The 17,095-nt window shown below is 46.0% G+C and overlaps 1 protein-coding gene across 1 annotated transcript in view; it reads right to left on the minus strand.

Annotated features, from left to right (window-relative positions):
- Positions 1-17,095, minus strand: part of ADAMTSL1 (ADAMTS like 1) — a 256,986-nt gene that overhangs the window by 55,985 nt on the left and 183,906 nt on the right. The window contains exons 16-18 of the mRNA XM_081844758.1: positions 11,396-11,606; positions 6,901-7,080; positions 2,057-2,210 (exon numbers count right to left, since the gene is read on the minus strand). Coding sequence (XP_081700884.1) covers positions 2,057-2,210; positions 6,901-7,080; positions 11,396-11,606 — 545 coding nt within the window. The remainder of the gene's footprint in view (positions 1-2,056; positions 2,211-6,900; positions 7,081-11,395; positions 11,607-17,095) is intronic.

Raw genomic sequence — 17,095 nt, forward strand, 5'->3', positions numbered from 1 at the left:
GATATGCTGTGATCAGATTGCGCACTTCCTGTTCTACTTCCACAACATTGGCTGCTGCTGTGGCAGGAGGCAGGGAGGGCCGAAGAGAGCATGACATGATAAAGGTAAAGGTAAAGGTAAAGGTAAAGGTAAAGGTAAAGGACTGTTAAGTCCAGTCAAAGGCGACTATGGGGTTGCGGTGCTCATCTCACTTTCAGGCCAAAGGAGCCAGAGTTTGTCCACAGATAGCTTTCCAGGTCATGTGGCCAGCATGACTAAGCCACTTCTGGTGAAACTAGAGCAGCGCACAGAAATGCCGTTTACCTTTCCGTTGCAGTGGTACCTATTTATCTACTTGCACTGGTGTGCTTTCGAACTGCTGGGTTGGCAGGAGCTGGGACAGAGCAACAGGAGCTCGAATGACATATCATGGGGTCATACACTATATCAGGCATCCCCAAACTCGGCCTGCCAGCTGTTTTGGGACTACAATTCCCATCCCTGACCACTGGTCCTGTTAGCTAGGGATGATGGGAGTTGTAGTCCCAAAACAGCTGGAGGGCCAGGTTTGGGGATGCCTGCACTATATCATGGCATGGGGCACTACACTCTAATCTAGGAGAGAGGAAGGAAAATCAGAGATATCATTTTCAGTAGTACCTCAGTGTTGTCCAGAAATGTCGTTTGCACCTCATCAAACAAAATAAACAGCTTCTTTCTGGCACTGGCTGTTATTTTAGTTATTATGATTTATAGCAAATAAGTGGGTGGCAGCTGCAGCCCCTCCCCCAAATCAGAAAACAGCAATGCATGTCCCTTTGCCGAAGGACTTTCCGTGAAGGAGCACATCTAATGAATACAAGGAAGGTGCGAAAGTTAAATGTTCATCGTTTCAGCCCTGTGAGGCCCCACAGCTGAGAGCAGCAAGGAGGAATAAATGCAGTGGAGTCTCGAGGGTGTAATGTGAAGCAGAACAAATCTAGTTTGAGCGGGTTGAAAACCCCACGGTGGATAATATTAGACTTCATTAGTTATGTGGGTCCCTGCAGTTCAGATCTCTGTGCCAGACAACTGAAAAGAATATGAGGACTGGGTCATGGATTTTGAAAATAATGTTACATTTTGCACTTAGAAATCAAATCCCAATGTAGCATTTATGAATGGCCCATCCATGTATAAATCACAGCTGTTGCAAACTTATACAAACAAGGCCCCCAATTCTTTCCTTCTCACTGTACTTCTCCATTTTTCAGGCAAAAGTTATGATAGATGAGTAGCGTACTAATCTTAAATGACATTATACTAAACACACAGGGCGACACCCACCATTTCCTGATTCCCCCCCTCCCATATTTTTTGAGGGGGGGCACTGAGGGTACAAGGGATGGGTGGAACAGTTCTGCCAATGAGGGACGCTGTTAAACATCACCCACAAACCTCTGGAACGCTGAACCCGATTATTATTATTTGGAAAGGGACCCCCACCCTTCTGTATCTTCTTCACGGAAAACAAACAAGCCCTGGGAATTTCAGGCACAATTGAATACAACTGCAATGTTATGAAAGTTTTATCATTTTGAAAACATGGGATCCATTTGCCCCAAAGTGATTAGAGGGCATTTTCTCGCTGAATCAAACCCTGAGACAGCACAACCAAATATCAGGGATGGTGACAGCTACAGTCCAGCAATAGCCACAATAAGGTCTCTCTCTCTTTTTGGTCCATAATTCACCCACATCTATATTTGCAGACTCCCAGGGTAGACCATGGATTGTGTCACAAGCCACCTTGCCATTGATTCAGATTTCTGTGTGTGCATCAACAGTCATTAAGGCTTTTTCTCAACTTGTTGCCTGATTTTTAAGGAACACAGGCAAACTATTATGGGAAAGTCTTATGAATGGGACCTAGAGGGCAAATAATCCACTGTGCTGATTGAGTTCAGCACTGCTGAACTTCCAGGTGCTTTGCAGTAAATTGTTACTGAGTAAAGGGCTATACAAGCTCCTGTTTGATCACAGAGATGCCACAAACCCTCAGAATTCCCATTCGCCCCAGTTGCTTTTCTATACTCACTTGCGCAGGTTGCTACTGCACATGGCCTGACCAATGATGAGAACGGCAAGGGCGGGCACAGCGATGAATTGATGATGGCAGAAAGCCCGGTGTTTAGCATTTTCCTGCAAATAGCATTTCGCTTCTGGGTTCCCTCACCGCAGCTCACAGAACACTAGGCACAAAAAGGAGCTGATTAGGAAGGTCACATGTTAAAAGACAAAGAGGTGCAGAGAAAAGGGCCGGAGGCAGCTGGGTGCATGGACTATAATCTCTTCCTGTGGCCACTATGCTTTAAAATATTAGGGTGCAATACTCTGTACAGAAGGGAACTCCCCTTTGCAGATTTTGGTGGACCCGGTAATGCTCATACATGTAAGGTTTTCACAGTATCCCCAAAACATCAACCTCGTGACAATGGTGTTCTCTGTCTCCACCCACCATTTTAATCCAGATGCACTGTTCATGGTTTTGGTTTGTTTGTTTGTTTGTTTCAATTGGTGAAATATACACGGAGTCGCGTAGTGATTTTATGCTCTTTATTGTAGCTTGTAAACACTGAATTAATTTCCCCCAAACCTCAGGCTTTATATACATTATTTACACAATGGGTCCCATGTGATTGGCTGACTCTGCTTCCCTCCTGGAGCCTGATTGGGCTGTTCCTGCAGGCCAATCGGTTGTTGCATTCTAGGATCCTACCTGCCTATTGTTCTAGGATCCAAGCTCAGTACATAACAACTGGATTTTCCATGGAAGCCGTAAATGCGGATTAAATGGGAAAATAATATGGGAAGACATCATGTGGCTGTTGTTCAAACCAAGCATGCATAGTCACAGCTGCCTCCCTGCAGCCGTCTAAACATGTGAAGTCCTACCCATGCTGCCATAAGAAGACAGATTCCCATTCCTTTGCTTCTCACCATCCTGTCTTCAGGAAAAGTTAGGTACTCCAGTGGGCAGGCTATGGAATACACAGGATTGCTTTGGTGTAACTAATATGCAGGCAACTTAACAGGCCTGCACTCTTGCCAACATCTGCAAAGAACTCCAATGCTGCCTCTTATGTTTTTTGCTTGCGGTGCTGTTCCTGGAAGCGGCTGATGACTAACATGGTAACAGCGAGTGGGAGGGAGGGAGAGAGAGAGAGAGAAGCAGACATGATGCTGACATGGACCCCAGTTCAGATTCAGCCTTGCACAAGGCAGGGTGGGCATGTGGCAAGTAAGGCACGGGTATTAATAATTACCAAAAGCTGTGGCCCCAGATAACCAAGAGCTATCTAAATCGTAAGACAGATGGACGGGCCCATCTCCATCTCCAATGAACGACCTGCATTCTTGAGCAAAGGGGCTCTCCTTCCTTTGAGCCCTGTGCACATGGTTACAGATGCAGTATTATAAACTCTATGTGCAGATCCAGTAGCAGCTGCGAGTATCTGGGTCCAGGTTTGCTCTGCTTGCCCTTGCTGTGTGTGCAGCACATAAATAAATGGCTCTTGTTGAATCTGAGCTTTAAAATATAACTTTCTAATACCCGTGCAAGGATGGTTATAGGTGTAAAAAAGGGGGGTGGGAGAGACACGCCAAAACGTTCTCTGGTGTAGAAGAAAACAGCCCCCTTTTGAAAAATAATATAAATAGTTGTGTAGGTTTTTACGTACATTTTGATGAGCAAAATGACTGCCTGAGGAGGGGGGTAGAATGCCTGCTTTAGCCTCATAATGGGGGCATGTCCTAGCAGCAGATTGCCTTATACAATCTATTTATTTGGCAGGATGGATTATTATCAATTAGTTAAGCTTCCTCTACAACACACAAGCACACAAACACATCCTGGCACGACGGGTTTCTTTCATCGACCAAGCTATTAACTTTCTCCTTGAGTGAAAGAGGGGTTGGCAGCGGCAAGGAGAAGAACACCTACTTGGTTTTAGGATTAAGCAATATGCTTTTATATATGTTTAAGCCACCCAGAGTGGCTGGGGCAACCCAGGTAGTTGGGCGGGGTGCAATTATTATTATTATTATTATTAGGTGCTCCAGACATCCCTTACCTGAAAGCCTCTCTCTCTCAGCAATCACTCGATAATGTCAAACCCAAAGTACAGATGTATTCGGTTGTGGATCATTAAACAAGACTAGAGCAGTGTTTACACAAATGCTCTCCTACAAAGTGTTTATTGAAGTTGGCAAGGGCCTTTTTGCAGCCTGAGTATTCTATATTGCGAGGCTTGTCAGGTGGTTCCTTAGAGAGAAGATAAGGCTGTGTACACATGTTCGTTTCCTCTGCATCTGCTGGTCTAGGAAGCCATGCACTCATGGTATTCGCCACACCTGTATCTATCCTACATTTTCAAATGAAATACTGCATTTTAATTCATTCCCCTCAAACCAGCTTTGATCAGAATGGAAAAGAGGACTTCTCTGCATTTAAACTGGTAATGTGTACGCAGCCTAAGAAAGGACAGAAAAGTCTTTCTCTGCAGCATTGGAGGGGAGGTGCTAGTTAGGTAAAGGTAAAGGGACCCCTGACCATTAGGTCGAGTCGTGACCGACTCTGGGGTTGCGGCGCTCATCTCACTTTATTGGCCAAGGGAGCCTGTGCACAGCTTCCGGGTCATGTGGCCAGCATGACTAAGCCACTTCTGGTGAACCAGAGCAGCGCACGGAAACGCCGTTTACCTTCCTGCCGGAGCGGTACCTATTTATCTACTTGCACTTTGAGGTGCTTTCGAACTGCTAGGTCGGCAGGAGCAGGGACCGAGCAACGGGAGCTCACCCTGTCGTGGGGATTCAAACCGCCGACCTTCTGATCGGCAAGTCCTAGGCTCTGTGGTTTAACCCACAGCGCCACGCCCTCTCCAAAGTGTGCTCTAAGTTCACACAGCATAACTGTGTGGCCCACAAAGCTTTTCTACAATGGATTGCATTCCCTGAAACATGCTCTGAACCCTCCTGCAACACACACAGGTGTTTTCCTGCAGACAAGGCAATGCGGAAAGGCAGCTGTAGCAAACTTCATTCCAGTTGTTGCTCTTGTCTCCTCTAGCTGCCCACTGCGCACCTGGTTCCGATGAAAGGCAGACCCCATAATAATAATAATAATAATAATAATAATAATAATAATAATAATTTATTATTTATACCCCGCCCATCTGGCTTGGTTTCCCCAGCCACTCTGGGCAGCTTCCAACAGAACACTAAAATACAATAACCTAGTAAACATTAAAAGCTTCCCTAAACAGGGCTGCCTTCAGATGTCTTCTAAAAGTTTGGTAGTTGTTTTTCTCTTTGACATCTGATGGGAGGGCGTTCCACAGGGCAGGCGCCACCACCGAGAAGGCCCTCTGCCTGGTTCCCTGTAACTTAGCTTCTCGCAGGGTAGGGAATCGCCAGAAGACCCTCAGTGCTGGACCTCAGTGTCTGGGCTGAACAATGGAGGTGGAGACGCTCCTTCAGGTATACTGGACCGAGGCTGGTTTTGCATAAGTATAGAGCCAATGAACTAGCAACCAATGAATTTGTGCCTCTGTGGAAATAACCTGAGCACCAGGACAAACTATCACTCACTTCCTCGCCTGCCCCCAAACCCACCTAGAATGTGCATGGTGAAGTTCTGAATTTACAAGCCACCATCTCCAACTCTTATTATGGAGGTTCTGCATAGATGTTCCAAATGGAAATGTCAACACACAGCATCCCTTCAGCAAAGCACACTGGGGTCTCTACCACCAGCCAGGTGTACTAGGGCTACTAGGAGAACACACCTCACAACTTTCAGGAAGAACATCATGGGGAAAGGGAGACCTATCTGACCAGCCATTCAGTGAAGGCTGGTCACTGAGGGCAAAAGGTGCACTGCCCAATCAACCTCAGCCTGCCTTTGGTCAGCCCCAACCTACCTGCTTTTCTCCTTACAACCTGCCTAGAGGGTGGCACTGCCAGTCAGCTACCTTCTCCTTAGTTTCAGTGTTGCCTTTGTAGAACTCATCAGGGAAGAGGATGGGGACAAAATTAGATGTCAGAGGCTGGCTGGATGAGTGAGAGTGGTGGGAGCCGTCTGCCCAAGAGCCCCCCAGGGAGGACACAGAAAAAGACGACTTCGAAGCTGGTGGCCAGCGCACAGTGGCAGGGGTGGGGATGGAGGCTGGGCACCCACAGAATTTTTTTCTGTGGGTGCCTGGGCTCCCAGGGCCCCCTGAAGTTGGTGTCCCTGTGGAGGAGCGAGTGCCATTGTACAACTATGCAATGCATGAAAACCACTTTTTTTATCCATCCTGAATCTTCCAGCATTCTGCTTCATTAGATGCCCATGACTTCCTGTGCTATCCTGCCTAGAGCTGATGGTAATAAATAATAATAATAACAACAATAATAACAATAATAATAATAATAATAATAATAATAATAATAATAATAATAATATATTATTTATACCCCGCCCATCTGGCTGGGCTTCCCCAGCCACTCTGGGCGGCTTCCAACAAAAGATTAAAATACCGTAATATATCAAACATTAAAAGCCTCCCTAAACAGGGCTGGCTTCAGATGTCTTCTAAAAGTCTGGTAGTTGTTGTTCTCTTTGACATCTGGTGGGAGGGCGTTCCACAGGGCAGGTGCCACAACCGAGAAGGCCCTCTGCCTGGTTCCCTGAAACTTGGCTTCTCGCAGTGAGGGAACCGCCAGAAGGCCCTCGGCACTGGACCTCAGTGTCCAGGCAGAATGATGGGGGTGGAGAAGCTCCTTCAGATATACTGGTATTCACAGTCCCAAACATCTGGAGGGTACCACATTGGCTACCCAGTGCTAGAGACACCCAAGGCTGCAGTTTGTTTGTTTTTGTTTTCTACTGCTACCTCATACCTGCGTCCAGTCTGAAAGAAGCCACTCAGGGGGGCAGTCCTCATTTTGGCAGGCTTGTTGGGAGGCGGGCCTCAAAGTGGAGCAGAATGTTTCTGGAAGCTCCAGGGAACTCCCATCGGCCATGCGCTGCTTGCAGAGCACTTCCCGCTTCTCAAGGCCACCCCCGCACGTCTGTGAACACTGGAGGACAACAGAAGCGGCAGAGGCCTCAGAGCTTGCTGACATTTGCAGCAACTGCCATGCGTCAGGTCGCCTGAATCACAACTGAAGTGAATGGGAGCGACCTGACTGCATGTGAGATGGCAGCCATTACATACAGCCTACTTGTGAGAAGAGTGTAAGTTAAACAAACAGCAGAAGCGGAGCTGTCCTTTGGCCCTCTCTTTGCTCAGAAAACCCTCTGTTCAACACCAGGCCCAACCTAACTCCACAGTCTAATCCACCCCCCCCCCACACACCAAATTTTAATTCATGGGAAAGCTACACCCTGGGTCTTCAATCCGCAGCTCCCTAAATAATTGGTTTGCAAGGTTAATATAATAAACTACTAAACCACATAGTCCTTTATTTTTATGACTCTTGGTGACTGCTGTGCGCACTGCTTCCAAAAATAAAAGGGGAGGGTTATTGGAGTCAATGTAAGTATGTTAGATTAATTTCTAATGAACCACATCTCTCCCCCCCCCCCCTTTAAGCTAAATCTTCTCCTGCATACATTCATGCAGGCCAGGAACTAGATTATAAACTTTTATAGCGATTCACTTGACCCAATGAGGCCAGTGAGGCCCTGCTTCTAGCATTACTTTTTATGCACAAACCACCAGGTTAAAGAACATGGTGCCCATGTTGTGGACTGCAACTTCCACCATACTGGCTGGGCCTGATGGGAGTTGTGGTCCAAAATCCAATGTACCATGTTAGGTTCCCAAAAGTAAGTTGAAACTGGTTCCATACTCTCCTGGTATGTCCCACAGAGGACCTTACGGTCTTCAAACAAAAACATCTTGGAGGTCCCGGGCCACAGAGAGGTTAGGCTGGCCTCAGCCAGAGCCAGGGCTTTTTCGGCTGTGGCTCTGATCTGGTGGAACGCTCTGCCACAAGAGACTAGGGCCCTGCGGAACTTGACATCTTTCCGCAGGGCCTGCAAGACAGAGCTGTTCCACTAGGCCTTTGGCAAGGGCACAGCCTGACCCCCTTCTTTGGCAATCTTCACTCTAGCACAATGGTTGCCATTAATCTGATTTGAACTGATTTTGTAATGGAATGATTTTAGAATGTTGTATCATTTTAATGTTGTTAGCTGCTCCGAGCCCGGCTTCAGCTGGGTAGGGCGGGATATCTATCTATCTATCTATCTATCTTATTCTATTTGCACCTGTCAGTTGGCTAGTACCAATTAGTGACTTGTATGTTGATCCTCAGGAAGACTTTATTACATTCATATTTCCTCTGATAAAAAACTTCCTACAATCTTGGTTTTGATTGTTATTATCCCTTTTGGTTCCCAATTAAAGAGCGTGAGATCAAGCAAGTGAGAGAACTACTCAATGGAGTCAGTTCACATATTCAATTGCGAGGTTAGCAAGCGGTGAGAAATAAAAGGGATGCCTAAGCCTGTACTTGTGAACCAGCTCTATGTCCCACATATGACAATGCACATAATGAAGGCAATGCAAACAGGCATGGAGGAGGAGTCGCGTTGTGTGCTTGTCCCTACAGTCCCTTTGACATTATAGCTAAACCATTTACAAAATGTCTGATGAGGCCTGACATGATATGGGAGATAGACCTACCCACAACAACTGGCTCTTTCTGATGCTTTAGGATGCTACAGTTTCCCATAAAGGTGTTTTAAGGCACAGGTGTGTGTGCATAGGTACTTCGCTATCCAATCTACCAGACAAAACACACAAACAGGTTCTGCTTTGTGAAACACAAAAGGAGCTTTCAAATTATTTGGGGCTAGTTTTTAGAATTATTCGCTGAGTAGTACCTAGAGCAGTGAACAAAGGGAGGCATACAGATGAGATTTCTTTTATTTCTTTGCCCTTGCATTATTATGAATTGCAGCTGCATTATTTATATTGTTGTTGCTATTATTATTGTATCTTTGACACATTTATTTATCCCCTTTTCCTACTCCCCTGTACTGTTTGTGTCTGTAGCATATGTATTAACTAGAATTACCGGGTGGGTGCATCAGTATGTTTGGGTATGTGACGAGGGGTAACAGGAGGGAGAGATGAAGGAGGGGGCTGTCGACTGCAGCATAATTTTGTGAAAAAGAAAACCTCAACAAACTACAGTGGAACCTTGGTTCCCAAATGTAATCCGTTCCTGGAGTCCGTTCGACTCCTGAAACGGTTCAGGAACCAAGGCGCGGCTTCCGATTGGCTGCAGGAGCTTCCTGCAGCCAATCAGAAGCCGTGCCGGATGCTTGGCTTCCAAAGAACGTTCAAAAACCGGAACAATCATTTCCAGTTTTCGATCATTCGGGAGTTGGAACGTTTGGCTCCCAAGGCGTTCAGGAGCCGAGGTTCCACTGTATTTGCAACAGCAAAAGGTAAATAAACACCCAACAGCTTTACAACTTTAAACTTTTGTAAGCAAAGCGACTAAAAAACAGTGACAGTAACAACATATTGTATACAGCAGGGCAAGAGCCTCACTACTGAAATGCTGCATTATGTGGACTGTCATTCACAGAGCACTAATTCACCAGTTGTCTGAAATGTGCCAAAATTAACAGCGATTATAACTCCCTTCTGTGGACAAGTTAGTATCTGGTAAGCAGTTATTTTCTACGTTCACTCTTGGAATTCTTCACTTGCATTGTTAGGCAGTGAGACCAAACAGATGCAGAAGGAAAAAGGAATCATGCTTTCCAAAACTTTAATGGTTACTGTTGGATCCTAAAGCATTCTAATTGCTGCATTCAGAAGGTCCCCCCCCCTTCTTCCAAAAATACTGGGAGAAACAGTTTTGAAGGGGCAGGAGAGGGGAAAGAAGCCTTTAAAAATGTTCTGGGACATGTCAGCCCAAGGAACTTTAATAGATATTCTGAAAAGTGAGCCATGGTTTGTTCTATTAAAAGTCCCTTTCCTTCAGCAATAAAGTGAAGATAGAAAAAGATTTATGGATGCAACCCTTTGCAGCCACTTTCTGCAAAAGAGATGTTTACCGGGGCTTATAAAAATGAATTCTGATACCATTTTCTTTGGGATGGGAGGCAAGGAGAGGAGATAACCCCTCCAAACAAGGTAAACACCCTCACAGCTTTATCCCAAATATGGAACATTTTAAAAATAAAGACTTGAATTTATAAGGATGTATTTTTAATCACTCAAAATGTTAAACATGCTGATGGTTATCTCAGGAGTTCTTCTGCCAAGAACATTAAAGCTTTATTAAATAAATAAATAAAATCTAATTTGGACCATCCTTCCTTATGAGAACTCAAAGCCACAGTGAAGAAGAGTGGTAGTGCTTGTAGCTAAAATATTGTATTCATGTAAAAAAACGGCAGTAGATACAATGAACTTCCCAGAGCGAGGTTTACCCCATGTCAGTGGGGCAGCCAAAGAGGGTGTCTATGGGGGCAGTGGGCTTCCCTCAAAATCAAAGCAGAAATGAGAGACTGCGTTGATCAGGGGTTAGCAACCTTTTTCAGCCATGGGCCGGTCCACCATCCCTCAGACCATGTGGTGGGCCGGACTATATTTTGAAAAAAAATATGAATGAATTCCTATGCCCCACAAATAACCCAGAGATGCATTTTAAATAAAAGCACACATTCTACTCATGTAAAAACTGATAGAATTCCTGCTCCATGATTGCAGTCATGGGATTGTTGTCTATCACATGATGGTGTATGTTTTGACTCCACAAAGTGGGAAGTGACGGAGACAGGATGTTTGTGTTATTGTGTTCCGTGAAGTGGGACTATTGTCCTGTTTTTTCTCTCTTTGCTGCCATGTTGCAGTGCTCCGTGTGTGTTTATATGTAAATAAAGTAGATTAGCCCAAATGCTGAGTTGCTGAGGTCCGTCACGCATGATGCGCAAACTCTGTGGATCCCTAAGTGTGCCGGTGTCGGTTGGCATTGGCCGCTGTGATGTTCGGGCTGAAGAAAGCTTTTGAAGCTCCCGAATGAAAGACCAGGAGGGAGAGAACATGCCAGTCGGGCATGTGTCTCTGCCAGGGTCCTACTTGAGTGTAGGCCGAGCTCCTGACAAAAACACCAGGCAGGCTCCACAAATAACCCAGAGATGCATTTTAAATAAAAGGACACATTCTACTCATGTAAAAACTCGCTGATTCCCGGACCATCCGTGGGCCAGATTGAGAAGGCGATTGGGCCGCATCTGGCCCACGGGCCTTAGGTTGCCTACCCCTGGTTGATCTTTGATGGGGTTCAGAATTTGTATCTTCCCTGTTTGTTGCGCAAGTGGAGGAAACTTCATGCCTTGGTTCACTGAATGAAAGACATTACTTACCTGTTGCCACTCCGAGAGGTACCAGGACGGGGGGCAGTCAAAACGATTGCAGGCTTGCACCTGGATGGGCTTGGGCTTGTGGCACAGCCCGTCTGCCAAGATCACCGTCTCGTTGGTTTCACGCGAGAGGAGGTGAGAGCAGAAGACGTCTCGGGTCTGCAGTCCTACGCCGCAAGTGAGGCTACAGGAGCTCCACTGCCCCGTCTCCCACCTGAGGGGGGGAAGCCGAGAAAAGGAAACCGCTGCATCAAAACAAGTTTCCCAAACCTCCTACCAATCTGTTTGCCTTTTCGCTCTGCGTGAGAAACTCTGGAATGGATCATGCCTAATGCTACAATCCTATACACCAGGAGTGGGGCAGAAGGTTGCGTTCCCTTCCGGGCACCTCTGCCCCCAGTGGGCAAGGCCAGAGGCAAAAAAGTAATGGTCACAAGTCTTACCTAGATCCAGTCATGCAGAAGTTTTTACACAAACCCAGGATGGCCGTTTACAGAGGCAAACACAAAAAGGAGTCTACTAGTTATTTGAGGAAGGCTGTGGAATCTGGGAAGGTGGTACATGCGCAGCTCCCCAGGGGATGGTATTACTGTGCCATCGGACTGGGAGTCTTCATAAGAGAGCTGCTCCAGAGGAAGAACTGTGAGGGGAGAGAGACTTTCTGTTCATCATTGGCTCCCTACATTGGCTCCCAGTACATTTCTGAGCACAATTCAAAGTGTTGGTGCTGACCTTCAAAGCCCTAAACGGCCTCAGTCCAATATACCTGAAGGAACGTCTCCACCCCCATCTTTCAGCCTGGACACTGAGGTCCAGCGCCGAGGGCCTTCTGGTGGTTCCCTCCCTGCGAGAAGTGAGGTTACAGGGAACCAAGCAGAGGGCCTTCTTGGTGGTGGTGCCCGCCCTCCCATCAGATGTCAAGGCAATAAACAACTACCTGACTTTTAGAAGACATCTGAAGGCAGCCATGTACAGGGAAGTTTTTAATGTCTGATGTTTTAATGTATTTTTAATCTTCTATTGGAAGCTGCCCTGGGGAAACCCAGGCAGATGGGCAGGGTATAAATTATTTATTTATTTATCATCATCATCATCATCATCATCATCATCATCAGGGAATGGCTTTGCCACCTGCTTTGCCCCACCCTCCAGCCCTAGGAGCCTCTCCCAGATCATGACATTGAGACCAGCAGAAGCAGCTGGGAAGAGAGAAGAGGAGCTCAGGGATATATATATTTAAAATAAATTTTATAAGTTATATTGTTTTCCTTGTTTTTCAACTTGATCCTTTTATATAACGTTGTGGTGTTTTATGCATTGTGACTGGCCACCATTTTTATTGATTGCACTGTAGTAATTCCTTATTGTATTTGTTAAGTGTAAACTGTTTAATTACTATTTGCTGATATTTTCACTGTTTACCATTACGTTCTAATTTATTTTATTTTAAAGTCATTGTGGCTTTTTTGGTAATTGGATCAGATTGTTATTAACGTGTGTGACCTTGGCTGTCTATTTTGTTGTTTCTTCGCCTTGTGAATAATAAGACAGAAAGGCAGTATGCAAAGTCAAAGTGAAATGAAAATGAAATGTTCCAGTACAGATGTAGTCTATTTGCTGGATGCAGATTGCACCCAGCATACAACTCAGGCATAGAGCAGGATACATCCTCCATTGTACCGTGTTTGCATTCTGAATGTTGCTGGCCAGGATTTGAGGTTTAAATTTGAAATGGTTAACCTTGCAATGTGTTGCTGATGGCAAAAAATTATGGTGTGCATATACATAGGTAAAGGTAAAGGACCCCTGACCATTAGGTCCAGTCGTGACCGATTCTGGGGTTGTGGTGCTCATCTCGCTTTATTGGCCGAGGAAGCTGGCGTACAGCTTCCGGGTCATGTGGCCAACATGACTAAGCCGCTTCTGGTGAACCAGAGCAGCGCACGGAAACACCGTTTACCTTCCCGCCGGAGCGGTACCTATTTATCTACTTGCACTTTGACGTGCTTTCAAATTGCTAGGTTGGCAGGAGCTGGGACTGAGCAACGGAAGCTCACCCCATCGCAGGGATTCGAACCGCCGACCTTCTGATCGGCAAGTCCTAGGCTTTGTGGTTTAACCCACAGTGCCACCCGTGTGCATATACATACATGGGCACAATTGCACAATGAATACCCGTATCACAATGTCATTTTTTTTAACCTATCTCGGCCTAGCATCATCAATATAACTATTCCATTTCTCGATGAGAGATTGGCAGATTACAGCTGCTTTTTGTGAGAGAGCACAACTAAACAGGACCATGTTGGCCGCAATCCTTAAGCTGCCTACTCCTTAAATTATTGTGACTGAGTGAAACGTTGCAACCTAGAAAACATAATGCTTGTGAACTTCCCTTCCCCTGCCCCGCTACCCTGATATGATGTTCTGCACCCTCATGATGGTCTATTTTCTTTTCTTCACTTCACACTGTCATATACTTCACACTGTTGGGTTGGGTTCTTTTTTTGTGCCTCTTCAGAAAGAGAAGGTGTGAGAGCAGCTCACCTTGAACCAGAGAGACAAAGAGAACCAGCCAAGGCTTTCGTTCAGTCACAACTCAGTTCCGGCACCTCTCAGGTGGGCGCCATTGCCATTACAGTGGATGCTCGGGTTGCGAACGTGATGCGTGTGGGATGCACATTCGCAACCTGCAGCATTCACAACCCATGTCTGTGCACGAGCGGGTTGCGATTCGGCATTTCTGCGCATGCGCAAAGCGTGATCTTGCACTTCTGAGCATGCGCGACCGCCGAAACCTGGAAGTAACCCGTTCCAGTACTTCCGGCTTTCGGCGGTCCGCAACCTGAAAAAACACAACCTGAAGCGGCTGTAACCCAAGGTACAACTGTATATGAGGACAAGGGAGGCGTTCAGCACCTCTTTTTCTAGAAAAATAGCACCGGACCCAGCATATGTCAGGGTATGTTGGAGAGGCAGCCCTGTGAATATACACCAGCTCTCTCCCAGAATCTTATTTACTGACCTTAATAAGGCTATTTGAAGGCCAAGGGACTTTATGAGCATTGCCTAAGTTATGATAAACGCGGGGGCTGCTATCACCACTTTTCTGTGGGACAGCCGTTTAATCTAATTCAGAGCAAGTCTCCTTGATACACGAACCTTGAATTACAGGTCCCACGAAGTTGGCAGTCAGAATTAATAATGACATATCGGCTACCCTCTGTGCTTGGCACACCTTAGAGGTATTCAGAGTACTTGGTGGTAAAAAACAAAACAAGACCCAAAACCCAAAATAAAATCCTGCCTTTTGTCTCTTCTTTGGAGGTCTATTTCAATGCAGAGCTTATTGCAACACTTGCCAAAGTTTATTCTTCTGGAGTGGGAGGTTTTCCAGTTACCTCCAGCAGCTCATTGTTTATCCATGGAATAAATGCTCAGCATTCATGTTGGCAATGAGCAGCCTTGCAGGCCATAAGAAGGAATGCATCCTTTATTTGACTTCTTTAATAATAATAATAAAAGTTCACAAGTTTTTTTAAAAAAAATCCTATTTTTTAACTTTGGATGAAAATAAATCCTGTAGCCTTTTAAAATGTTCGTGTTTTTTCTAAGTAGAGCTGAAATCGAAGAAAGAAAGGGGGACTTTTAAACAGTCTCCTGATTTAGCAAAGTAGTAGGCATGACTGTAAGGCATTGTAACCAGTTTTCCCTCTGTTTCCATCATAAACATGCACATGAATGAGGATTTTTAGGAGTGAAACTTTGAACAAAAATTATGTTCGACTGAAACTGGAGTGAAAGGGAGGACCCACAAAATTGTGGGGTTTTTTTGCACAGTAAGCTCCAATCTTCTGAACGGTCGCAGGCATATAAGTTTGGTTGTGCAAGCCTAGCATGTTTCAGAACCAAGTGTGCAAGAGAGATTATCCGATGCAAAGTGACTGGAGAAGGAGGAGGAAGCAGATGATCAGGTGGTATGACTCTACCTTTAGCAAGCGGTTGTAGTTAAAACTCTGCAAAAGCATAGGGAACTCTAGACCTTCTCTAGATGAAAGACCAACTTAAAATTCTTGGCTCTGACCTCTGTTTCCAAATTGTCAATTTATAAACCCACAACGAACGGCTGCCGGATTGTGGTCTGCAGTAGTCTCTTTGCTACCCTAAGAAGCACCAGGAACAGCAGCAGCAGCAGCAGCAGCAGCAGAAGAAGAACGGTGGTTCTTTGCCATTGTTTCCTATGGAAATTTGGCATGCAGATAAATCAAACCTGCAGGAGGAGCTGGCTAGAAACCCACTCATTTACCCCCCAAGGGCAACTGTTGAAAGCACTAAGCACATCTCCAGACCTGCCACATAACTGCTGGAATGCGATTATGCCTTTTAACCACAAGCAGCTATCTAAAAGGGTTTCAGCTTCTACAAGTGTGCAAAAGGCCAGGAGCAGAAGGCTCCTTGCTTACGCACGGTCTTAAGATGGTTGAAAAACAGAAATGCGCTCAATCCACTGTTCCAAGAAGAGAGGGCAAACTCTCTTCTCTGCCATAATGTCAAGTGAAACTCATGGTGTGAACCAATGTTATCATGGGACTGCAAGGTCCTTCTCCTGATTCTAAATCACATGTAGAAGAGGAGAAACTTGCAGTATGACGGAGTGCTGTCATGCAGAATGTTTCTCTAGCCCTTATAGGGAAAAGTCAGATAACTAGACCCTGGAATTCCATTTAAAGCAGCAGTCAAATGTCTTCCAAGCTGCTGTGCTAGTTCTGTCCTGAGCATCTCTACAAGGATTGTTTCTTGCCTGCATTTGGTTCCTTCCCATAGAATTGTAGCTACGACACAAAGACCCAAGGCATCTTGAATACTCATTGCTATGGGTCAGCTCTGTGTGGGCTGTAGGCAGCAGCCTGGAGAGAGTCTGGAGTTTGGGACAGGGAATCAGGACCAGAGAGCAATCAGGCAAAGAGCAGTCGGGAAAAGGCACACCAGAAAGGCCTGACTGGAGAACAACTCAGGAGCCAAGATGAGAAGAGGAGCAGAAACACTAGACCAGGCATAGGCAAACTCAGCCCTCCAGATGTTTTGGGACTACTATTCCCATCTTCCCTGACCACTGGTCCTGTTAGTTAGGGATCATGGGAGTTGTAGGCCAAAAATATCTGGAGGGCCGAGTTTGCCTATGCCTGCACTAGGCATGCTAAAGCTCAAATAGACCTAGTTGCTCAAGCAAAGCAAACCCTCTCGTCTTCCTTCCTATCCAGAATGAGCCAACGGCCTGCCTCAGTGGGTAGAAGTAGTCTAGATCCAGAAGGTTCTTCCCCGAGAACTGGAGCAGATTGCATGGCCAGGCAGAGATTGTCACAGTCTGGTTCATGGGCAAACAAAGTCCTGGCTGGGGACGTCGGGACCAGGGGCAAGATGGTGGGGTGGGAGCAGGAACGGGAGTCCAGAAGCCAGAAGTAGGGAAGCCAAGAGTCTGAGTATCAGAGAGCTGGGAGTCAAGAAGTCAAGGGTCCGAGGGTCAAGAAGCAAGGAGTCACAAAGGCAGGGATCTGAGGATCAAGGAGTCATGAAGGCAGGGGTCCGAGGAGCAAGGAGTCAAGGAACCAAACGCAGCAAGGCAAGGAGTGTGTTGCTGTGGCAAAGAGCTGAAGGGAAATGCTGACCTTATATCCCTTCCCAGATCTTGCCACCAGGTGCTGT

This window comes from Podarcis erhardii (assembly GCF_964252035.2).
Source record: "Podarcis erhardii genome assembly, chromosome: 17".
NCBI lineage: Eukaryota > Metazoa > Chordata > Lepidosauria > Squamata > Lacertidae > Podarcis > Podarcis erhardii.